The 25,595-nt window shown below is 42.8% G+C and overlaps 1 protein-coding gene across 3 annotated transcripts in view; it reads right to left on the bottom strand.

Annotated features, from left to right (window-relative positions):
- Positions 1–15,256: 15,256 nt before the first annotated feature.
- Positions 15,257–25,595, bottom strand: part of CARD11 (caspase recruitment domain family member 11) — a 77,191-nt gene continuing 66,852 nt past the window's right edge. For all 3 annotated transcript variants that reach the window (XM_029576815.1, XM_029576817.1, XM_029576816.1), the window contains exons 23-24: positions 23,592–23,707; positions 15,257–21,604 (exon numbers count right to left, since the gene is read on the bottom strand). In XM_029576815.1, the coding sequence (XP_029432675.1) occupies positions 21,400–21,604; positions 23,592–23,707 (321 nt within the window). In that variant the 3' untranslated portion in view covers positions 15,257–21,399. The remainder of the gene's footprint in view (positions 21,605–23,591; positions 23,708–25,595) is intronic.

Genomic DNA, 25,595 nt, shown 5'->3' with positions numbered 1-25,595 from the left:
ACAAGGTTCATCTCTATCTCCCACCCTGTTCAACATTTACCTCCTCCCCCTCTGCCATCTGCTATCAAAACTCAAGCTTACCCACTACCTCTACGCAGACGACATCCAGATCCTCTTACCCATCTCAGAATCTATTCAAAAAACTTTATCCTTCTGGGAGGACTGTTTACAACCAATTAAACAACTACTCTCCAACCTTAACTTGATTTTAAACTCCAGCAAAACAGAGATGCTACTTATCTCACACGACCCACACATCAACTCACCTTACCTTTATCAATCCACCTCATCAAATATTGATCTCTCTTCAGACGTCAGAGATCTAGGAGCATGGCTTGACAATCAACTTAACTTGAAAAAATTTATAAATACCACCACCAAAGACTGTTTCTATAAATTACAAGTCCTCAAAAAGTTAAAACCTCTCCTTCACTTTAATGATTTTCGCCTTGTCCTACAATCCATTATTTTTTCAAAACTCGACTACTGCAACGCAATCCTGCTTGGCCTCCCCGCTAACAGTATCAAACCCCTTCAGATGGTACAGAACGCCGCCGCCAGAATCCTAACAAACACCAATAAAAAAGAACATATCTCCCCTATCCTGAGCAACCTCCACTGGCTACCCATCAAACAGAGAATCCTTTTTAAAACCCTCACCATTATTCACAAATCAATAAACAACATCGCCCCTATATCTCTCCAAACGCAACTTCGTCCACACCTATCCTCCAGACCCATCAGAAGCGCCTACAGAGGCACACTGTTCGCCCCACCAGCAACATCTTTACTAAGAAAAAGAGCACTCTCAACCGCAGGACCACACCATTGGAATGCTCTCCCCCCAGACCTACGCCTTGAACCCAGTCTGCCAGAGTTCAAAAAAAAGTTAAAAACCTGGCTCTTCAGACAAGCGTTCCAATTTACAGAATCCAACTAAGCACCTTATCCTGATTGAACCTTAAATTTATTGTTTTATACAGTTAACAATATTCAACATATATATATGCAATATTTAACTTTTTAATTATTTTAATTTAATTTAGGTCACGAAAACATTCAATGTTTAATTGTTAATTGTTATTTTTCAATGTTATTTTTCAATGTTCATTGTTCGATGTTCATTGTTCGATGTAAACAACCCCGGTCTGACCTCCCAGACTGGGGCAATCTTTTTGTTTATTGTAAACCGGACTGATTTGTATTGTATACAGGAATTCCGGTATATAAAAATTAAAAATAAATAAATAAATAAATAAAATTTGGAAAACTGAGCATTTAGTCCTACTCTCTGTTTCCTGTCTTTTAATCAGTTACCATGCACAACAGGACGCAGCCTCTTATCCCATGACTTTTTAATTTCTTGAGGAGTGGACTCTGTTAAAAATCCCCTCTGAAAATCCAAATACACTATATCAACTGGCTCACCTTTATCTACAGGTTTATTTACCCCTTCACTAAAAGACTGATAAGGCAAGACTTCCCGTTACTAAAACCATGTTGACACTTCCCCATTAAGCCAGGTCTATCTATGTGGCCAGCAGTTTTGTTTTTAAGAATAGCTTCTACTATTTTGCCTTGCTCTGTTGTCAGGCTTGCAAGTCTAGAGACCAGTGGTTAACCTGCCGGCAAACGTTTCTGGGGTTGCGGCAGTGAGTTGGGGGTTCTGAGAGGAACCCGGAGATCATGTTTAGTTGGTGGTGGTGGGGGCGCCCCAGAAGGCTTTCATTCCTTCAGAGAGATGGAGAACTGCCCCAGAGGGCTGTGGGGGTTCCCCCCCCCCCCTAGCAGGCCAGATTGCTTGCTTGGGGGGAATTCTTTATTTGGAGAGATGCCCCAATGAGACAATCTCCCCAAGTTACATTTAACGCCAGCTTGGAGCAGGTGCTAAACTGACAGGGCCTGAAGATCTCAGTAAATTTAGCTTCCCTAGTAAATAGGGTAGTAATAGTTAATGAGCTCACTATCACCCAATTTGAATGTTATGTATGCATGCGTGTACTCATGTTTAGCTAGCACGTGTTATGTATGCCTGCGTGTACTATTGTTTAGCAAGCACATGTCCAAATTAGCATAGGTTTTCAGCAACCTTCCCTCTAATTTTCGGGGGGATTATGCTTGCAGAAATGTTATTGTGTGCAAACATATTGCACAGATTTGTGTACGGTGTTCTCTGAAATCCCGTGCTATGTTTTCCTGTGTGCTCTTATCTCATGATCTATGTGCACCTGCCCACACGCACAGCTTATAGGGGCCATTGTTTTTCATCCATGCTAAATTGTTACTGATTCAGCTGCCTCTATCAGCCTTTGGTGATTTGGCCTTTTAAATGATAATAGTCATCAACATTAATGAAGAATGGAATACAGCAGGCAAGAATCAGTGGATGTGAATGCTGAGACGGGAAGGGATAGAACAAGTTTTAGAGCCATTTTGCCCATCGGTTCTATTTTTTAACCCAATGAGGACCTTTGTCTACCCTACTTCATGTACCACAAATGTCTTCGGCTGTCTTCTTTCTTTATTCCCTATAACCTGTTATTTTCTATTGTCTGTTTTTATATACTGGACTTGAATAACAGGTATTTTTTTCACTGAAAGGATAAAGTTCTAGATTGTATCAGAACTCAAGAAAGCAGATGATAACCAGAACTCAAGCCCCATGTGCATTATTACAAGAGGTAAACAAAACAGGCAAAGCGGATGGGCTTGGTAGTTTTTATCTTTTATCAATTTCCATCTTTTAGAGGATAAGCTACTGTAGGTGACTTATGTGATTGAAGATTCAATTTGACTGAAACTGTCTCGAATTGCCTTAAATCTGCTGCTACAATCCAGAGTCTTGCTATGGAGCTACTTATTCTTAGAGCTTAGTCAGGATTGTGGATCTATTTAGAGTTAGGCAAGGCACATCTAATTTGTTTTTTAAACTGAATTATGACACTGCTGCTATTGAAAATTGCTTACTCCTTTGTAATGCGAAGCTACAAATGACCTGTTTATAAGCTAATATTCTAATACGCTGAAACCCACTTTGAGTGAGTTCCATATTCAAACAGGTGAGTAATAAATGCAAGCAGTACAGAAATAAATCCTGAACTAGCTTCGATAAAGTCCATTTTCACTAGAAAAAGCAGCTCAAGGACAGGAGATTGTGGAAGGAGTGAGGCTGAAATAAAATACTCTTTTACTGAGAGGGGAATGGAGTCTTAGAGTAGTCTACAAGCAGAAATGCTCGTAACCTAAACAGCGATGGAATTAATTAGGCATGGAACAGATGGTCCACACAGACAGCAGTACTAAGGGCAAAGGTGGATGTTGACCAGCTATCAAGTCCGGGCTTTTGTTGATGGAGTAGACAAAATTGGGTGGCCAAGAGGTCCTTATCTGTTAGCAATTACTGTATTACAGTGTTAACATTTATTTATTTATTTGCAGACAGTTGCTGTTCTGTCTTTTTTCCAGGAATGGCCTCCAGGCAGATTACAAAACAAGTTTTAACTCAACAGTTACAGTGCATTGCTTGAAGGATATTTGCGATCACAGTTGAATCGAGTTTACAATGGATAGGATTATGCTTCTGTGATTCTTCCCAGATTCCAGCTCTGCACTGAGCAGCAATCACCTTTCAGCTCACACATTCCTATTGAAAAAACATTTCAACCAAGCTGACTAAAAGATGGGTTAGGTTGACATTTTGCTAAAGATTTATGGAAGTAAAATATAATGCTCCACAACCGCAAAAGGAGAAAATCATTTCTAAAAATATTTTCCTTGAAATTTGATGCTTGGATAACAAGACATTTGTTTATTTTTTTATTTCAAAACGTATAACCTGTTTTATCTTCGTTTCTAAGCGAGTAACAGTGGGTATTTATGGTAATATCCATAAATAAATACATAAAACTATAAGACAATACATATACCATAAAATCAAGTTTGATTTCTTCCCAGTGGTAAAGTATTGTTTCTGGATTAGTGCACTTGAATATGTAGAAATAAAGGTCAACGAACAATTGCTAGAGATACTTTTTTACTGGACTAACCTAATACATCTGTAACTAGCTTTCAAAAACCTTCCCTCCTCCATCAGGTCAGTGAAAAAGCAGCGCAATGTAACTGAACTGAGGAAGGGAGCACAGCTCTCAAAAGCTCATCACAGAGGTATTGTTAGTCCAATAAAAACTTATCATCAGCAACTGTTTGACCCCTTATTTCTACAAATTCCCAGAGGTACAACCTTAGCCGAGAGCTATGCACTACTGGAGGAACTTCCTGACAGGCTCTGCAAGGGTTAAAAAGTAGAGAAGGGAGAGGCATCCACTAGAACTTCTTAGCATTTCAGATGAAAGTTACTTTAGCACTAGACAAGGTCGTGCAAGAGGTCAACCGGTGCCAAGAGGGTACTCGGGACTCTCCTATCATGATCATTTATTTCCCTAGGACTTGTGGGGAGAGGGAACCTTCTGGGAGGAGGAAGAGGGCACAGGGTGGACATTTCACTCCCTAGGACTGACTTTTGAAAAGGTATTACGTGTATAAATGGGCTTTTGAAAATTGCTAAGATACATCCTAATTTTACCCACATAATTCCTTTGAAAATTCACTCCTTAGCTTGTTCACTTGCATTCTTATTTTTTCTCGGTGCACAGTTTTTAAGTTCAAATTCAAATAGCTATATATATATATTTTTTTTTTTTATTCATATTCTGTACTTTTTTTCAGCACTTCACAGTGGATTACATTCAGGTACTGTAGGTATTTCCCTATCTGCAGAGGGCTTGCATTCACCATTCCATCGCAGAATGTATTTATTTATGGATATTCACCATTCCATCGCAGAATGGTGAATCCAGCGAAAACAGGGGGGGCCTGCGAAAGCCGGCGGCCTTCGCACCACCACGGTGTTTTCACACCCAATAGCGCCACCGTGAAAGGTGTTGCTATTGGGCGCACTACTGGCAGCCATAACGTTACTAACCTTATCACCGCCGAGTCCGCCTCCTCTCGCACAAAAAAAAGGCCACATGTGATAAGCCTTTGAAAATGACCCCCTGAGGCAATGGAGGGTAAAGTGACTTGCCCAAGGTCACAAGGAGTGACAGCAGGACTTGAACCCTGCTCTCCTGGTTCATAGTCCACTGCTCTAACCACTAGGCTACTCCTCCACTCTACATTAATGAAATTATATATTTAGGGAAAATATGTGTGGAAATGGATGACAGACGTGCACAGGTTGCTCGGGTGCTGCAGCAGCGTCGGGCTCCCTTTTGAGGCTGCAGCACTCTGTCTTTTTCCGAAATTGTTCCTCACAAACACCATCTCACCTCCGCCGTCAGCATGTCAAATTTGTCACCAGGGGGAGCTGTAACTCCTTATGATCGGAGACGAAGTGAAAAATAAAGGTAGTGTGGATCCCATTGGATTCTAGGCGCAGAAGCAACTGACTGCAATACTGCACACATCACAGTAGGAATAATAATTATTAAATCTGTATAAGCGTACCTGCAGTATCCCAACTTATCCCATCGATCCGGTTCATCATTGGTAACAAACTGCAGAATATAATGAGCATGACAACTCGGCCTCACTGACAGTCTGTTTTATTTGCATAATCATGTTATAAGAAGACTGGAGGTTCACCCAACACCAACTCTGAATTCCTAACCGGCGAATAATGCAGAGTTTATTTGTTGCAAGTTCTGCAACACAATGAAATAATTCCTTCTTGAACACCCCCTCATGTATTGCAGCTAAGATTTAATGCTAAGAAATACAGAGTCATGCATTAGGGTGGCAAAAACCCAAAGGGCCTGAAATTCTTCTATGCATGAAGCAGGGGTGATCGTATCTGATGATCTCAAGGTGGCCAAACGGATGGATAAGGTGATGGCAGATGCTAAAATATGCTTGGGAGTATAGGAAGAGGAATGGTGAGAAGTAAAAGGAGGTGAGATCTCATTTGGAATAGCGTTGTATTATTCTGGTGCTATCACCATCAAAAGGATGTAAGCAGGATGGGTCGGGCCAGAGAGAGGCTTCTGAAATGTATAGCATATGGGGGACAGACTTAAAGATCTAAGCATGTATACCCTAGAGGAAAAGCGAGAGAGGGGAGATATGATACAGACATTTAAATACCTCCAAAGTTTCCAAACACAGGAGCTGTCTCTCTTTCACTGGAAAGGGGTCATGGCATGAAGGTGAGAGGGGGGAGATGGAGGTGTAATGTAAGGAAGGGTAGTGGATACATGGAACAGCCTCCAAGTGGAAATGGTGGAGATAAGGACAATACCTGAAGTCATGAAAGCTTGGGACAAGCAGAGGGATCTCTGCGGGATTGGTGGAGCTATGTGGATGGGCAGGCAAGGTAAGGCTGTGGGGTCTCTTGCTGCCGTTAGATTTCCGTGTTCTGTGTTTCTAATTCCCAGGATCAGCGCTATCACTATACGCCACGTTCTTTAATAATATATGTACATCAGTGCACACAAGGCATCCTGCAAGTGTTCCTAGCACATGCTAATCTGCATTCCTTCATTATGCATGCTTTTAAATCTGTTTTACTGGTGGGCGTCTGCATACGATTATTTTAAGGAATTTGATCACAGAATGTAAATTTACTGACTGTTTGCTGAGGGCTCTGGACACTGAGAACCCAGGCAGCGCTTCACTGTTTCACTGAAGATGTAAAATAATTTTATTTTAGGGCATTTGATTAACTAAAGAAAGATTACATGGCTAGTGGGGAATTAATGTGTAAGAAATCTCTAGAATGTAGCTCATCCATCTCATTTTTGACTGTTGACGGTTCTCAAACCTTCTTACCCTCTGGCACCTTTCCTGCTCTTCTCCCTCATGGTCCCTTTGCTCTCTCGCATCGCACAACCTGCTAATTAACTAACAGGTTAGGGTTTCTTTAATTGCACTAGAATAACCTTGATTTTTCAGGAGGATTGGGCATCTTTTACAAACTCACAAATACAACTAAACAGTGGCCATGCAGAGCCTAAACAGCAAATGCACACAAGTGATATTTTTTTTATCACAGAAATGTGCTTTGAATTGAGAAAGTCTGTTCTGGAAATGGGTTTTTTTTTTGGTTGTTGTTGTTGCAGAAATTCATTGTGCAATGTACCTAGGCGTCGTCATAAGTGAAGCACTGTGAAATTCAAATAACATTTTTGGCATACTCTGGTTTTATTTTCACCATAGTTTCTGAAATCTGACATTGTAGCTTCCCAGGGCTGCACCGCGCTCTCATCGCAGTGAGAATGGAAGCTGAGCCAGGTTCTGTTCATTGAGCTCCCCGAACGTCAGGGAGGAGAGGAGTTTTCCCAGCATGGACACGACCACATGATGCATGCGTTCGTACGTCTATATAGTCCAATGCCTGTCTGTGGCTTCCCCACTTATCCTCTTGGCTTCCTGTAATGCAGTTTAAATTGGGTTAATTGAGAGAAAACCTCTGGAGGGTTTTCCCATTTAAGTAGCAGCTGTTCAGATGAAGAGAATTGTATATATATAGATATAGATAGATGTATATATAGATATCAAAGAAGCGCATTGATGGGAAAGTAACTCATGGGTGAGGGTGAACCTACATTTCCAGTAATACCAGAGAAAGAGTTATGGAAACTTGCAGCTTGGGTTTTCAGTAGTGAAGAGAGCATTTATTAATGAAAAAAAAAACGTTTACAAAACCCAAAACACCTGCTGACTCCCCCCCCCCCACGTTTGTGAACTGGGATTATTTATAGCCTACAGCAGAAAAGAAAAAAAACCCAAACCATTTCTGTCCCTTCGTAGCTCTCCTCCTTCCTGACGGGCAGACACATCCCACGCCCTCCACTGCTGCCGCGGGCGCCGCGAGAGAAGGAGGACCCCGTAGACCACGCGGCTTCCAGCTTTCTATTGAGAAATGCTGAAAGGGTGCACGAGGGGAGCAACATTAGAGAACCGATACGATGGAGTGGCTTAGTGACGCTGTACAAAACCTAATAAATACATAAAATAAATAAATAGAGTAATAATGCGCGGCGGAGCTCTTGCTCTGAGAACTGCAGATTGCAAGGTCCCTTGTCTTGAAGATCAGGGCTTAGCCGTGCCCCTTTCCCATAGCTGTAGGCCTTCATAGATACCATTTTAACGGGAAGAAGTGGGCGTTCAGGCTCCTCCAAGTCCAACATTGCATATTGTTAGCTTTAATTTCAGCTCGCGAGGTTGCAGCCAGCCAGGACTGGTGCCGATGATAACCCTTGACTCCAGAACCTTGTCACCTGACAGAAAAGAAGAAATCCCATTAGCATTCGTGGTGCTGCTGTCTTTCTCACAGGGTCTTGATGCTGAGATATACTTTTGGCATTTGGGGGCAGAGGGATTTTGTAAAATACACCTCCCCCCAGTTGATCTCGAGGTGCCCAAGTAGCCTTCAGCTGCAAAGGCAGCCACTACCCAGAGCCCCAGAGCCCCGGTCCTTGGCACTGGATTCAGGGCCTGCTGTCCCAGGTACCTCTGTTACAGACCTAGATGGAAAGCTACTTGCTTTTTTTACCTCTCTTTATCACCAGAAAAAAAACGATCGTTTACCGTTTACACAGCTTTTATCCACCTTCCAGAGTTTCTCATGAGAATAAAGGTTGTTTTTGTTTTTTTTAAAGCAGGCTAATGAACTGTGTAAACCTTTCTGAATTTATACACCTCAACTCTAACTTAGTTCCTAGAGATTTTATGTAATATTATGTCTCTGGTTTCTCTATGAGTCCTGAGAACGTGCCTGCAAACCTAATCCTTTCTCTCTCAAGGGTACCTGTATTGAGTTTATAGATTGCAATAAACCACCGCAAAGGGCCCTGCTGTAGCCTCAGATGAGATTTGTTTTTTGTTGTTGTACTGATGCAGTGGGCAGCACCAAACAGAAGCAAAGCAACCTGCCCTGCAAACCTCGCTCTGCACCCCCTCAGCCATGCACTAAAAAAATGGGTTTTAACTTCAGGGCAACATTGACCTGAACGGCAGCAGCAAGGACGAACGTGCAGGAAGGCGAGTGGGTGAAAGCTGAACCCAGCTGTGTCCTTCCTCTCATCCCCCCACTTCTCTTAGGACTCTAGGGATCAATTTTCAAAACCTGCTCAGCGCTTCATTTAGGTGCCTAGGTTCGGAATGCAGGCCTAAATTTAGGAGGATTTTCAGTAGTATTTAGGTTCCTAAGTTTTCATCTGAAAATGAACTTAAATCAGGCACCTAAAACTTAGCCTTGACTTAGGAAGCTGGAGGTCTATATTCCAAAGGATTTGTTTGGCTAAGACCCAGACTTGTGTTTAAATATATCCTCTCCGGACTGGCCACATTTTACTTATTATCCGGCAGAATCGCTGGTAGTTTATGGGACCAGCGTTGCTGTCAGATCAATGTTGGACACACTGGGATGTGGATGCTAATAATTTTTTAATAATTTTTAGCCGGATAACTTCCAACCTAACTGGCTTTATTCAAACATAGCCAGTTAGGTTTAAAAGTTAGCTGGATAACTTTGTCAGTCTTCAGTGGGAAGTTTATCCTGCTGAATATCCTGGATAACGTATCTGGCTAACTTCAGTTGGATAAGTTATTCGTTTTTATTGAGCTCCAGGTGCCTAGTGCTGAAAATCAGTGCTAAGCGCCCGCTTCCCCTGCCCTAACTCCACGCCCATAGGTGCCCACTTTTCGGCAATCTGCATTTAGGCGATTAGTCCTAGTCAATTTTCAAAGGGAGCCAATTTAGCATTTTAAACTTTTGAAGCTCTGTCCCTAAACCCTTTGAGAATTTATCCCTTAGCAATTCATTGCAGAAAAACCGTTCCCTCATTCAGAGGGAGGAGTGAAAGCTGGACTGAGGTTTCCAGGTCCTACACTTCAAGACTGGAAACTGGCCCATTAGTCTGGCCAGAAGGCAGCACAGAAAGTGCTGTAAACTGAATTGGCTTCCCGCTATCACAGCATGCGTGTCCTGGCAGAGGCCACTGTGATTCTGATGCGTCCACACCTCCCTCTGGCTCTTTAGATTTTCTCATCTCGTTGATCCTGTTGTTACATGATCAAGGCTTTATCTGGAGCCTTGTGTCTCCCAGGGACGAGTTTTTCTCTCTGTTTCTCTCTCAGCATTACAAAATATAATCAATACTATATAATCTGTTTGTCATAAAGCCTTTGCCTGTAACACCAGCTCAGCCACTAGGGGAAGGTGAGACCACAGAGCTACAGATGTTTACCCTCGGACCATTCTCACATTGCTCCTCTGTTGCGTGTCATTTTTTTTCCAGTAAGTGATGACAAATTTAACCCAGGCCTTGGTTATGTTGCTTCAGGCAGCCTGAGTTCTCAGCATCAGAGGAACAGAAAGAGAAAGTAGAGGGGGGGGGGGGGGGGTGACCGCAAACGGGACCCGGCTGGGTGAACTTCCTGTTTTTCTGAACCTGGCTTACTGTTGGTGCTTTAAAGGAAAGATCTCACAAACCGAAAAGCATAAAAATAAAAATCTTTACCCTTCTGTTCTGGCCCTGGCTATTCTCTCAGGTAATTTTAACATTTTCTGCTGCTGCATTAATAACAGCAGCAGAAAACACAAAATTGTAGCGCAAGCAAATGGAGAAGGGGCAGCGCTGCAGACGGTGATGTCACGTAGCTCAGTGCAGACGGTGATGTCACATAGTTCAATGCAGTGATGTCACATAGAACACTACAGACAATGATGTCACATAGCTCAGTGCAGACGGTGATGTCACATAGAACACTGCAGACGGTGATGTCACACAGCTCAGTGCAGACGGTGATGTCACACAGCACACTGCAGACGGTGATGTCACATAGCACACTGCAGACGGTGATGTCACACAGCTCAGTGCAGACGGTGATGTCATGTAGCTCAGTGCAGACGGTGATGTCACACAGCTCACTGCAGACGGTGATGTCACACAGCTCAGTGCAGACGGTGATGTCACTTAGCACACTGCAGACGGTGATGTCACATAGCTCAGTGCAGACGGTGATGTCACGTAGCACACTGCAGATAGTGATGTCACGTAGCTCAGTGCAGACGGTGATGTCACACAGCTCAGTGCTGAAGGAGGTTTATCTGAACAGCAAGTAGAAAGGTTCCAAGTCCTTAAAATGGAGCTGGTGTGATATTGTTAATGATTGCTTTCTATACTTCTGTGGGTGATAGGATGAATGACCTGAATGCGCCGCTGAAATTCCCTTTAATATCCTGGGGCACAGTAGATGCCATACCTGAAATAGACATAGGTATAGCTTAGGAAACCATAGAAGTTAACATTTTGGCGTCTGTGTTCCCAGACGAGGCCCAAACACCCTCCCAAAACTAAGCGTCGTTTTACTTGTTTTATTTAATAGTTTTCATAATCTTTGCTTTTGAAATAGAATTTCTTTATCTGTGCATGCTTGTTTGAATACTGCTGCTAGTATCTCTTCCTGCTTTTTGAAATAGAATTTCATAGTCTGTGTTTACTTGAGGAAATATTGTTGCAAAGCTGTTGGCTGCTTTCCCTTTTGTTATCTGCCTTTTGAGTGCTTTAGAAAAAGCTTTTGCTCTTCTTCCTGTTTAAATGTAAATAAGCGCATTAGACAGCTAGGGCTACTTTCATATGGAATCTGCTCTAGGAATAAGATTTATTCAATAGATCTCTAGAAACGGGCATGATGCCACAAGATTTGAAAAGTGTGTTGATGGTCCCACTTCACAAACGTGGGAGCAGGGAAGAGGCTGGAAACTACAGCCCATTCAGCCTTACCTCAGTGGTGGAAAATGTAATGGAGATGCTGCTGAAGGAAAGGATGGTCAAATATCTACAATGCAATAGGTTGCAGGATCCGAGGCAATATGGTTTTACCAGAAGAAGGTTGGGTCAGACGAATCTGTTTGACCTTTTAGATCACAGATAAGTACTAGAAGCACAAGGAGATATAGCCTGGATGGGAGGACGGACAGGGGAGATATGATACAGGCATTTAATTAGCTGAAGGAAATTAATGATGCATGGGAATCAAACTGTTTTCAGTGAAAAGAAAGCTGTAGAACTAGAGGACATAATGTGAGGCTTCAACGGGGTATATTCAGGAACAACATCAGGAAATATTTCTTCAAGGAAAGAGTGGTGGTTGCATGGAATGCCCTCCGGAAAAAGGTAGTGAGGACAAGAATGGACATGGAATTCAAAAGGGCACGGGATAAATACAGAGGATCCCTAATAGCTAAAGGATGGAAATGAAGAAAAAGGTTGACCTGTTTTAACTGGGGTAACCACCAGTATGGCGTAGCAGTTACTACCCTGCACAGAAGGCAGCGCTTTTACTATCCTTAACAGAAGGCACAGTGGGTAACTTGCACGGAGTGGCAGATGCAACCCACCCCCAAAAAATAAACTTGCTGTGCAGGCTGGATGGACCATTAGCTCTTTTTCTGCCATAATTTACTATGTTACTAACTACAGCATCAACAAAGATCCAGCTTAGATGCTGCCTGCTAGAAACTAGAGACTTATTAGCACAGCTCACAGGCTGGGATGCAAGGCATTGAATATTCATTATGGAAACTTATTTGTTGTATTATCAGTAGTGTAGAGCAGAGGTTCATGGCCCAGTCCTTGGGACACACCCACCCTGCCTGGATTTCAAGACATCCACAATGAATATGCATGAGTTAGATTTGCATGCACTGTCTCTATTGTATGCAAATTTATCTCATGCACGTTCATTGTGGATATCCTGAAAATCAATCTAGTGGGGTATGTCTTGAGAACCACTGGTGTAGAGTTCTGGTAGCCATATTGGCCCTGGAGAACACTGCTGGTAGTGATACCTTTACAGGACTATCAAATCAAATCAACAAAACAGTTTTATAGTGTATGAGCTTTTGAGGCCTCATGGGTCTCTTCAGACATGACTGCAGTTCTGAAGAAGGGACCTGTGATATCTCGAAAAATCATGCACTTAGTGGTCCCCAGACTTGGTCCTTGGTGCTGCAGAATTTCTACAATGAATATTCATGAGATCTATTTGCATATAATGGAGACAGTGCATGCAAATAGACCTCATGCATATTCATTGCCACAGTGGCATTCTGAGAGGGGCATTTTTTGCTGCCTCAAAATTCTATTGCTTAAAGCAGCCGCCTCACCCTGTCTCATTATAGAACTGCCCCTGGCCATGATGGCCAAGCGTTGACAACAAATGTATTAACACTCTGCCATAGGAGTGCACAGTCTGCAATTGATCCATGTTTAACTTATCAATACTTATTTGTATAAGGGTCACATGATTGTTTATGCCACATTTGTTAACATTAAGGTGTTCATTTATTTTAATTTTTTGTGAATGATTAATAAAGATCTCTGTTTTAATTAATACCATATCAACAATACTAGTGCTCTTTTGTCCATTCCTTTGGAATATTTTTCTGCTTGTTTATTGAGCACCTTATATGATTACCTATTACCTGGTCTTTAGTATCATTACATATTTGTGTTTGTTTTCATTTTTAACCTTTTATTTCTGTGCATTCAAATGGACTAACAGCAGTCAGACTATTTTACCAAATTCATTTAATTTTATAAGTGTATCCTTTGTCAAATTTGACAGTCTATGCTTTGCTATATTTAGTTGCTCTATTCAGATGTTATCTGGAAATCCACATGAAAACCTCAGCTTCCTGCTGGTTATAAAACTCATTGTATTTGTTCAATGACCTTATCTGTGCAGAGTCCACAGTAACTTGGAGAACTACAGACCTCTGAACAGCCCTCTGTCTATAAAAACAGTGTCAAAAAGGTACCATGAGGCAGCATGGAGATGTGCAAAAGAAAAAAGTGAAAATCACAAATATAAAATTAGAATTTATTGACCATAAATTTTCTTTTACATGTTGGCACTTAGTGGATGAAAAAGACTTAACATACCTGGTGCTACATTCAAACAGAAATGTTTACAACTGCTACATACATTGGAGACACAGATATTAGTATTAGCAGTACTGAATTAATTCTTTGCTTCACCTTTTACTGAGGAGGATGTAGGGGAGATATCCATACCAGAGGAGAAGACTCTGAGGAAATGATACAAATCATGGTGAAACTGGAAGAACAAACTTAATAGCAGCAAATCCTCAGGACCGGATGGTATTCATTCCAAAGTTCTGAAAGAACTCAAATATGAAATGGTCATCTATAATCTATCATTAAAATCTGCCACTGTACCCGAGGACTGGAGGGTAGCCAACGTAACACCACAGAAGTGATCCAGGAAACTACAGACCAGTGAACCTGATGTCAGTGCAGGGCAAAATGCACGAAGCTATTGTGCAGGTCAGAATTGCTGGACATATAGATAGACCTAGTTTTTAATGGGGAAGAACCAACACAGATTTAACAAAGGGAAATCAGTGCTTACCAATCTATTAAAATGTTTTGAAAGCGTAAACATGTGGATACGGATGAGCCTGTCAATATAGAAATCAGTTGTCAAACAGCTGGTCAACATAACCAGTTAGGTTTAACCAGTTACCTTTAGGCAAATATTCAGCTGAACCTAATCAGCAAGGTTTTCAGCTGAAAATGAAGCTAAATTTGACTGGTTAGAGTAAACACAGCATTTTGTGGCTGCTTGTTGGCTGGTCATACTTAGCTGGTTACACTAACTGGCTAAGTCCAAAAAACCCTCCTAAATAAACAAATCACCAAGTCTGTAATCTCCATTCCCAATTCTCCTCCTTCCTATCAAATTAAAAAAAAAACCCAACTCCAAATGATAATTTGAAACAGCTGGGCTGCCTTGATCCCCCCACTACTTCCTTCTTCCATGTTTTAAAAAAAAAAAAGCCAGGCCAGGTTTTCTCTTTCCTTCATAAGAACATAAGAACATAAGAAAATGCCATACTGGGTCAGACCAAGGGTCCATCAAGCCCAGCATCCTGTTTCCAACAGAGGCCAATCCAGGCCATAAGAACCTGGCAAGTACCCAAACACTAAGTCTATTCCATGTTACCATTGCTAATGGCAGTGGCTATTCTCTAAGTGAACTTAATAGCAGGTAATGGACTTCTCCTCCAAGAACTTATCCAATCCTTTTTTAAACACAGCTATACTAACTGCACGAACCACATTCTCTGGCAACAAATTCCAGAGTTTAATTGTGCGTTGAGTAAAAAAGAACTTTCTCCGATTAGTTTTAAATGTGCCCCATGCTAACTTCATGGAGTGCCCCCTAGTCTACTATCCGAAAGAGTAAATAACCGATTCACATCTACCCGTTCTAGACCTCTCATGATTTTAAACACCTCTATCATATCCCCCCTCAGTCGTCTCTTCTCTTCCCTCCTCTCAAAAATAAAAACGTGCCCAGAAGGAGGAATTCCTGGCCTGGCATGGGGGAGGGAGAGAGGAAGGAATAGGAGGAAGTAGGAACTGAGGCTCAGAGCAGCCAGCTTTTTCATTTTAAATTTGACAGGTGGGAGGGAGGGGACACAGAGGGGACTGGGAGAGAGGAAGGGAGGTGGGATTTGGGGTGGCAGGAGCGTAGTTAGTCAGACAGGAAGTGACTAACTATAAGATAAATATAGGCCTTTGCAAGGCCTATATTTATCTTGCCATATTATTTAGCTGGTTAGTGCTAAATATCTTGCTGAATGGATAAATTCTTATCTGGGTAAATTCTGTCTGCACAGCAATGTACCCAGAGAGAAGGGGGAATATTAGAGAGCAATATTTATGTAGTTAAAAGAACACATTTTATTGTATAATGCAGGCTAGAAATATTCTAAAGAAAAGAGAAATGTTTTGAATATTGACCTGAGGAAATGAAGAAGGTAATGTCCTCTTGCGAACTGGTAACCAGTTAAAAGAGGGGAAACAACGAGCAGGACGAAATGGTCATTTTCCCCAGATTTGACTGGTGGAGCGCCCCAGGGATCCGTCCTGGGACAGGCATTACTTAACATATTTATTAATGAGCTGGAAAAGGGTGCAACGAGTGAGGTAAGAAAAGCTGCAGATGACACAAAATTGTTTAAAGTAGTTAAAACATAAGCTGATGTGTGAGGAATTGCAGGAGGACCTTACAAGACTGGGGAGCCGGGTCGCTAAGTGGCAGATGAAATTTACTGTAGGCAAAGTGATGCACATAGGGAAAAATAATCCTAATGATATGTGCCCTCAGCAAATGAATCTTGAAGTCATTGAGGACAGTACATTGAAATCCTCAGCTCGGTGCATGGCAGCAGCCAAAAAAACAAATGGAATACTAGGAATTATTTGGAAAGGAATAGAGGTTGATATTCAGAAAATATCAACCTCTGGCTGGGTTTTAGCCAGATAAATCTTACCTGTTCAAAATCCCCCCCCTTTAACCAGCTAGATTTGTGCTAGTAAAATTGCTGTCCTTATAAATTTAGCCAGGCAATAAAGTTTCTAGGTCAGGGCATTCCCGTAGTGGGCTTTTTAAGGTTAGGAAGTGCTATATTCAGGGTTACCCAGCAAATTTTGTGTGGACAACTCTGTTCGCACAAATATCTGTCATAAATCTACTAGGAATCATCTAGTGGTTAGAGGAGTGGACTGAGAACCAGGAATGCCAGGGGCCAATTCCACTCTTGCTCCTTGTGAGCTTGGGCAAGTCACTTTGTCCTCCATAGGTACTAACTTGGACCGTAAGCGTTTTCTGGGACTGGGGCCTACTTACTGTATCGGAGTTGCTGCTCACCTTAAGCATGGGTTTGAAAGGTCAAGCAATCACATCCAATCCCAGCCAGATATTCAGTACATTTTTAGCTGAATATCCAGATAAAGATAACCAGGTAATTTTATCTAGTTATCATCTGCTCATAAGGGCTTTTTAATATTGACAAAACCTGAAATAAAATAATGACTCTGTACAGCTCCATGGTGTAGCCCTACCTTAGTTATTGTGCATTATGGTCACCACATCTTAAAAAAAGATATAGCTGAACTAGACAAGGGACACAAAAAAGATTAAGGGGGTTAGGTTTGTAAAAGTTCCTGGAAGACAGGTCCATCAATGATTGGCTGCAGAAAGATTTGGACGTCTCCATCTCATGTTCTTGGGGGTGAACAACATGAATTGGACTTTCCCTATTAGGATTGAGCGGGTACTTCCAAATAACATACATGAAAATGACCAACGTGGCCCGGTTAAGATTCATGCACTAGGACTCGATGCATGCGCCTTTCCAGCTGCAGAAAAAGCAGGTGCCAGTGACCGCGCATACTTTGTAGCTGGGGCAAGTATTCACAGGCTTTTGCTTTGAGGATTTTTTTTTTGGCAAAATCCCTGGATAAAAAAACGTAAGTGTGGCCTTTGTCCCAATGCAGACACTGTGAAAATTGCTCCCAAATGGTGCCAAACTGTGCAGAAGCTCTCAGAATTCTCCCGCGCTTACTCGCTTACCTAACTAATACTGTGTCTCTTCCGAGGAACAAGCAGAGTCTTACTGCATGCATGGTCTTGTGCTTGATTTTTCTAATTAAAAAAAGAAAACCACAGGTGCATTCTTACAAGGCAAAGGTGGCCCTCGCTCAGCCTAAACCTTACAACCTGGAACCACATCAGAACCCGCCTCAATCAAATGTTACAAAAACATAATTGTTTGCTACAGTCCCACACAAGCTCAGACATTTTTTTGCTCCCCCTCTCCAATCCCAAAACCCTCCTCTCCCTCTCCCTCTTCTTCTCTTCTCCACACCCAATGTCCACTTTCCCTTTCCCAGCACAGCCAGTCTAATCATTCCCAGTCTTCAGCTGCCTGGTTGTTGTCCCATCCCAATGGAAACAAAACACATTACTTCACACAAGCCCCTGCCACCTTGTGCCTGAGAAACACTCATTTGCAAACCTCTAAGAATTAGGAGGTTTTGGAAGGAAACAGTTGTGAGATTTGAGCTGAAAAAAATAAAGTCTGCTATCAGCCGACATGCTGGCAGAGAGCAGTTTTGTTCCTGTCAGAAAGCTCAGAGCAACAGAAGAACAGAATTTTCTACTAGAGTAAGAGAGCATATGTATGTCCGGGGGGTGTCTCCATGCAAATTCTTTATACACCTTCAGTGTGAGAACAGCACTCATAGGAAAGCAATCATCAGACAGTAATGCTGTCAGCTCTTCCATAACAGGCTAAGCTCATTGCAAATGTTGCAAGTCCCAACGCTCTCCTTCATTAGCGTTTCCGTAAGATGAGCAATATGTGTATGTCGATAGACAAAAATGGGTACGCAACCCCTAGGAGAAGGGAGAAGAAGTAACTTTACAATCACTCCGCCTCCAAATCTTCAGGAAACTGGGCTAAAAGGAAGTCTGCAGCTCCGTGTTAAAACAGAAGACGAAAATCCTAGGTTCAGGTCTCCTTGGTGGGCGAAATAACCGTAGAGATGGCACGCCAGAAGTTGCTCACTTCAGGGGTGGCCTTCCATCGCACATCCATGGGACTGAATGAAAATTCCTGCCCAGCCCCTTTCATTAAAAAGATGACCTGAACTGCTTGGGCCATTACACTGGCGTGGTGGGGACAGCAAAGGAGTCAAAACAGCCAACATAAAGGAGAGAGAGCCTGCAACAGAAGCTGTGAAGAGAGAGAGGGGGGCGTGAACACATCCAACGCATGGAGAGATGGTGAAATCAGATATTATGAGGAAACCGTGTTCTTTGGAATTGTTGAAGTAGGAAGAGCCTGGGGATTTCATGGATGAGATGCGTTCAGAGCTTGGGGGAAGAGGGGATGGTCTTGCAGTGGGAGGGCAAACCCTGTTAGCTGCAGGTTAAAGTGGCCACGCCCTCTGGAGGCTTCCCTTCCATTTTATGTAGACCTGGGAATCTTGGCTTGTCCTAGTAAAATCAGTGGGAGAGCAGCATGGAAAATGAGGTGAAATTCAATTTTATATATACATCAAACAGTCTTATTTTTTGGTCAGTCTAAACTGCAGCGGGAGCAGTAGCCAATCAAACATCCCACAGTAGGACAGCTAAGAAAAACATAATTATGGGTCATATTTCTGGGTCTCACCCCTATTTCCTTCTAGGTTCTCAAACTTTAGGGAAATTAAGGATGAATTTCAAAAGCCCTGCGCTTGGCAAAATCCGGGAGATACGCGCACGACTGGGATGTGTGCAGGCCGCGCGCATTTTAAGAGGCCCACAGGCCATGTGTGGATCTCACAGTACGGCATTGGAAAGGATTTCAAAAAAGGGGGCCAGGACAGCGCCATTAAATCAGAGTTGTGCACAAGCGCGCTCCAGGATCCGACAACCAACTTGCTGCTGCTATGCACCGTGGGTAAGTATTAAAACAAAAAAAATATAGGGTAGTCAGCAGGGTTTTAGGAATTGGGAGCTAGTAGGGTAAAAGGAAAGCAGGTTAGGTAGGGGGTATAGGAAGTCTGCTCCTTTACAGGGGTGAACTGGGAGGGAACTGGGAAATGGGCCTAATGTGTCGCTGTGCGCACTAGTAAAATTCCCTCCCTTACGCACTCGAGACGGGATTCGCACACACCTGCGTGCGTCGATATAAAATCATGCATGCATGTGCGAATGGGTAGCCGATTTTATAGCACGCACGCATGGATGCGCGCATTTTATAAAATCAACGCGTCCATGTGCGCGCGCCGGCAAATGCGCGCACATTTGCGCACGCGCGGCAGTTTGAAAGTTACCGTCCATCTGTGATTGTCTTGCAAATCTAAGAGTACGGTTCCTGATTCCTAATGAGAAGTCTGAAAGCATTATAATTAGGGCTCAAATTCAGCGGGAGGTCTAGTAAATATGTCTAAATATTGCCTGCACCTTGAGCAAGCATTTCCAGTCTTCAAGGGACAGCTGTGTCGATTTTGTGATGCATACGGTCAGCACAGATAGCTTGCAAGCTTTAAAGATAAGTTGCTTGAAGTGCAGGCATTGCGCAGGTAAGAGGAGCAATGTGCAGCAGGAAGAGTGCATTGAGGGACTCAAGGAGCCCAGCTGTGCTAGACTCATATCCCCTTCTTGCACGCTTTGGAAGTGGCGGGATTGCGCAGTGAGCAAAGGACCCTCCCAAGAGCTATGACTTTATCAGGCGGAGAGGGGAGTTCTAATTTCGGAGAGTCTGAGCCCTGGTTATGATCACCGGCTAGGAATTTCTGTCTCTAATTCCAGTTTCCAAGTGCTACACACAGCTGTCCTCAGTCTGCCTCGGATTACCCACCATGCAACTAGAAACAATAATGACAGGGGAACTCCATCCAGCAAACCTGCCATAAGGCACATAAGGTACTTGGCTTCACCTCACGCCTCATTAGGCCCCAAAATGTGGCTTTACTGTACCTGAGGATCTCCTACGATGCCTAATTAACACCGTGCACCTGGCAGGCACAGATGGCACTGCAGAACTAAGAGAGCCTCCAAGACACCACAGCAGAGATGGAAACCCAGTGAACACTATCAGTCTACATGGTTTGCTCGAACTTTTCTTGTTGATGAGTGGCTGTGGCACTAAAGCTTGAATTACAGTTGAAAGTGGGAGGTGAGCAGCAGGGACCTGGGGCAGGAATGGGTAGGATAAAAGGAGAAACATTCATATCCCCCCAAATAACATAATAAACAAGAGAGTGCTAAAACCGAAGACAACATGAGATGCTCCAACTAATGTGCTTGTAGCCTTTGATTAATGAGTAGATTCCACTCTCATCTGGGAACCCAGGAAAATATTAAATTAAAGCAATTTTTTTTTAAAAACAACACAGGAAATCTTGCATTGTAATACAAGCATGTACAATCACAGCAATTTTTTTTATAGACACACGCACACACACACACACACCCACACCTGAGAACTGGTTGCTAACCTGGCCAGTCAGAGCACTGCTATTAAAACTGGCATCCACTAAAAAAAACAAACCACTGGATTACAGGGACACCTTATGTACGCCTGCATTTCTGTCTCCCTGTTTTTTTCCCTCTTGATTACAACGAGGAGGGTCCATGTTTCTACATAATAAATTAACCATCTTTCTTGTAAGCTCTGTGGATCATTTTGCTGCAGGGTTGCTGGTTCTGGGGACCTGTTTAGCTTTCCTAGCTGAACTCTAAGGAAGAAGGTCCAAAGCAAAAAAAAAAAAAAAAATAATCTAATTTCACTCCTCACTTACATTCTGTCTTCAACTTAAGTGTTTGAAACCAGCAAGGGAGAGACAAGAGTTTCCGGATTCCCAGAAGTGAAGCTTCAAACGGTCCCAGTCCTCGGTGGCACATACTTTGGAAAGGTCCAGATGGCTATGTCTGAAAGACCTGGATATGAAGCACGCAAAACCTGGCCGAACAGGCTCCATCCTCCTTTTATCATATATATAAATATTGTTGTTGTTGTCGTCTGTTTTACAGTTGGTCTTCGTCTATCCAAACTGTTTTCCGCTGTTCTTCCACAATTTTTTCCTTGATGATCCGGATGAGATCCTCTATGCTGCTCCATGACTCCACTTCTAGGGAGGAGTAAAGGCACGGCAGGGCCTCCAGCTCTTTCTCCTTCTGACGGCACAGGCGCAGGAAGTCTTCCTCACTTTCTGGTTTGTACAACAGTCTCCTGTATTAGGATAAATTAAGTGCATTTATGAAGGATGCTACTGCTATCTTAGCCTTGGCTGCCAGATAATTTGCCTACAAGATAACTTAGTTTAATTATTTTATATAGCCAAGCTTGACTGATGTTTTCAGGATCACCTTGCCTTTCAGGGCTTTACTCATTCTACTTGTATTAACGTCTGCTTTAATCTAATATTTATGATGATGTTTATTATCTATTTTTTGTGTGTTTATTATTTATAAGCTTATGCACATGGTATTTAGTAATTAATGACTGGATATATGATATAAATTATTTAATAATGTAACAAAGGCATATTGCTTCATTAACAATCATCTTTATCTGCAATAATTAGGGTCCATGAGCAGCACTTTCTGTGTCTGGCACATTCCCTTGAGGAAACCACCCGGGACCAATGGCGTATTTCACATTGGTTCTGAGTTTGATTGTGTGTCCTTTTAATTGCTCTCATGGCTGTTTTTCAGTAGACTCTGGCTAGTTTGGGGCTCTTCTTATTGATGACTAGTTTATGAGGCCTATGCCATTTGTAACGTCTCGAATGGGGTAGAAGAATGGACTGTGTATGTGTGTGGTTGGTAGCCTTGCTGCTACTTTATCACTCAGGCCCCGATGTAATAAGGTGTACTGGGCTGGGTGCACAGTTCCAGTGGTTTGGGTACAGATTTTTGGTGTTCAGACTTTTTACCTTTAATGCAGCAAGGAGTTTTGCCTGCCCAGATCAGTATAAAACTGTGAGCACTAAACTGATGCGTTTCCATTTAAATTCCATGTTATTGTCGGCATTGGCCACTACTCCCTGATGCACAGAGGCGTTGCAGCTTCACTCCTCGTTTCTTAATGCTGGAAATATCACTTCTGGTCAGAGCTGGAGTAAAGCTGCTCTGTGGGGCTGAACCCAGAGTTAATCTGTGCAGGGGTCCTGTACTCGGAATGTCTTATGCGCATACAACACTATTGGTTTATTTACTTGTGCACAAATCAAGTTTTCTGTGCATAAAGGTTGTTTTAGGTGCAGAGAATTATACTTTTCATATACTTTTTTTTTATGTGCACAAATATTGTGCACATAAATCTTGTTTTAGGTGCAAAAGGCACTATTTGTGTGCCCAAAATATGTTCTCTGGGTAGAAAACGTGTTTTCTGTGCATAAAACACATTTTCTGTGCACTAAGCATGTCTTTCACGCAGGTTTTCAGATTCGCGCACTTTTCTTAAACTCCCACTGCATCAGCATCCCATTAGCTGACTGCAAGAGGGAGGTCGCTCGGTTTTCATCACATGGGGAAAATAAATGTGAGCTAAAATTTAGCTCCTACGTTTTTGCCTCACATTTTATTGCATCAGGGCCCTCACACTTTCCCAGCGGAACAAACTGCAAAGTCTTCGGGCCTGATCGATTGTAGAGAAAGGTAAGGGAGTGTTTCTTTCAGAAGAAGAAAGAAAACATAAGAGAAAGAGAGAGAGAGAGAGAGAGAGAGAGAGAGAGAATGCAGAGTGAAAAGAAAGCCACACCACTTCTCCATTACCTCACATAATTACTTCAATTCTAGCTCCACAAATGTTCATACTAGTATAGGAGACATGGACAGTCTCCTATACTGTGTAAATCTAGTAACCTAGAACCTGTACTAGTGTAAATCTAGTAACCTAGATGTCAGCAGAGAGGGACCACTTAGTCCATCTTATCTGCCAGCTAGTTCAAGGCCAGTCTTTCCTGAAAAGAACCTATGAAGTGAATAATCTAAAAGTGCTGCCTGTTGTACGCACGAGTGCGAGGTTCTGCCACTCACCCTGGCACCGCCACCAGCTACTCTCCAAGCGGGCAGTGTACAGGTGCTGACTGCCGAAACCTCCAGCCTCCGTTTTCCAGCCATCGGAGGATGAGGAGGCGGGCAGCTCTCCGACTCCCAAGCTCCAGCAAAGCTGACATAATGTATAGACTCAGAGCACAAAGGCCGCACATTACCTGAATCTCTTCATGTTTTTTTCAGAAACCTTGATGAAAAGGACGATGGGGTAGATCTTCGCTTTAATTAAATCCTTTGCGCAGCTCAGCCCAACGTCAAGTAAACAGTGCTTGTTCTGAAATGCACACAGAATACACATAAAGGCTTTATTTCCACTGCTCACTCCAAACGGGTGCAAGGCGCAGGATTTAGGAGTAGAAGATCCATAAATTAGTTAGGGCAGTCTGTTCCCATCCAAGGGGAAGGGAAGTTCAGAATGGAGGTGGGGAAGGACAGAGAGCAGCGAGACGAGAATACAGTGGGCTACTAAAGTTAATTGGCTGAGGAATACATCCACTTTTTTCATGTTTCAAGGGCAGGAAAGTGTTTCAACTATTTAATGCTGAACCTTTTCATTCCCGTTGTTCAAATGTTGCTGTAAATGGACCGTTAACCTTGGCTTAGTGCATTTTAATGTAGCAAAGCCTATTCAATGCAATACCTACGTTTTCAATTTTGGAGAATCAGAAGAGGTGCAGCTTTAATAACGGCCAGAGTACTCCCTGGTTTCTGTTTAAGTTCTGCTTCCTGGAGTCCTCTTCTCATCTGTTTGCAATACATTCATTTTTACACCTGCGTGGATTTCTGATGTGGGCCTGGGCAGCTTAAGGTCAGAATTATGGACATGGGCTATGTGGGAGAATCTTTCACCAACCTTTAAACACTAATAGCTCATCAGGACGGAAATAAATATCAGATATTAACATTCCATTTGTTTTGGCTGCAGACTGAATTGTCCAAGACAGTGGCTCCCAAACCTGCCCTGGAGGACCCCCCCCAGCCAGTCAGGTTTTCAGAATACCCCCAATGAATATGCATGAGATAAATCTGCATGCACTGCCTCCATATCCTGAAAACCTGTGAACTTGCACAGAGCGGCGGCCTGGAGGGGGTGGCAGCTTGAGGACCACCACCAGGTTGAAGGAGCTGCTGGCACCGTCGCAAGGAGGAGGATCTGCAAGGCCCGGCAACGAGGAGGAGGGAGTTGCAAGTATGAAAATGAAAGCTGCAAGGCCGAGGTGAAGAAGAGAAAGAGCCGGAAGGCCGCGCGGCAGTTCGCAACTTGCCGCCCGGCACAGATGAGAAAGTTGCAGGGCCCGCGCAGCGGTTTCCGACCTGCCAAGTGGCAAAGAAGAGGAGGAAGCGACCCGCAGGGCTGCAAAGAGAAGACACGTGCAGGGCGCCAGCCTGGCAGCAAAATGGAGGAAGTGCTGCAGAGCCACTCGGCCAAGATGAAGAGCTGCAGCTTGTGGGACCGTGTGGTTCCCAGGCGACCATAAGGAAAAAAAAAAACAGCCGCGAGGCGGTTCCTAATCTGCCTCGCAGCAGAAGTGGAGGGCCAGGGCTGCTGGGAGAGGCCTTGGTGTAAGTGTGTGTGTGTGAGTGTGGATGTAAGAGGGATGTGTATGTAAGAGGGAACGTGTGTGAACACGTATATGTAAGAGAGAGCATACGTGAGCATGTGTGTGAGTATGAGAATGTGTGTGAGAGAGAGAGGGAGCATGCGGGTGTATGAGAGAAAGAGCATGTGTATGTATAGATATCTACGAGAGAGAGAGAGAGAGGAGAAAGTTTGTGCATCCCTCTCTCATTAATCCACTACACTCTCAGAGTGACTGGAAATCAAAAGGCTCCAGGTATGGAGAGTGTGAATTATTTTATCTTTATTACTTTTAATTTTTGGATACTGTTTGATGTGTCTGCTGTTTCGAAATATTTTATTGGTGTTTGAGAAATTTAAAACAAATTGTTTAAAAGTTTTAAGTTATTGGATCTTCCATTCACCAGCTGTTTTGAAATATTCTTTTTATTAGTATTTTTATACTATTATGATTCATGTATTTTATTATATTTCTTGATTTTATTGTTTAATGTCTTAGGATTGATGGTGGTTTCTGTTTTTCCATTGTCGCACTGTATCGCGTATGACTTGTTGCGGTTGTCCTATTCAGTTTTTGTCTGCA

This window comes from Rhinatrema bivittatum, chromosome 14 (genome assembly GCF_901001135.1).
Source record: "Rhinatrema bivittatum chromosome 14, aRhiBiv1.1, whole genome shotgun sequence".
Lineage (NCBI taxonomy): Eukaryota > Metazoa > Chordata > Amphibia > Gymnophiona > Rhinatrematidae > Rhinatrema > Rhinatrema bivittatum.
The sequence above is the reverse complement of the archived record's forward strand: the minus strand, read 5'-3'. Positions and strand labels throughout refer to the sequence as shown.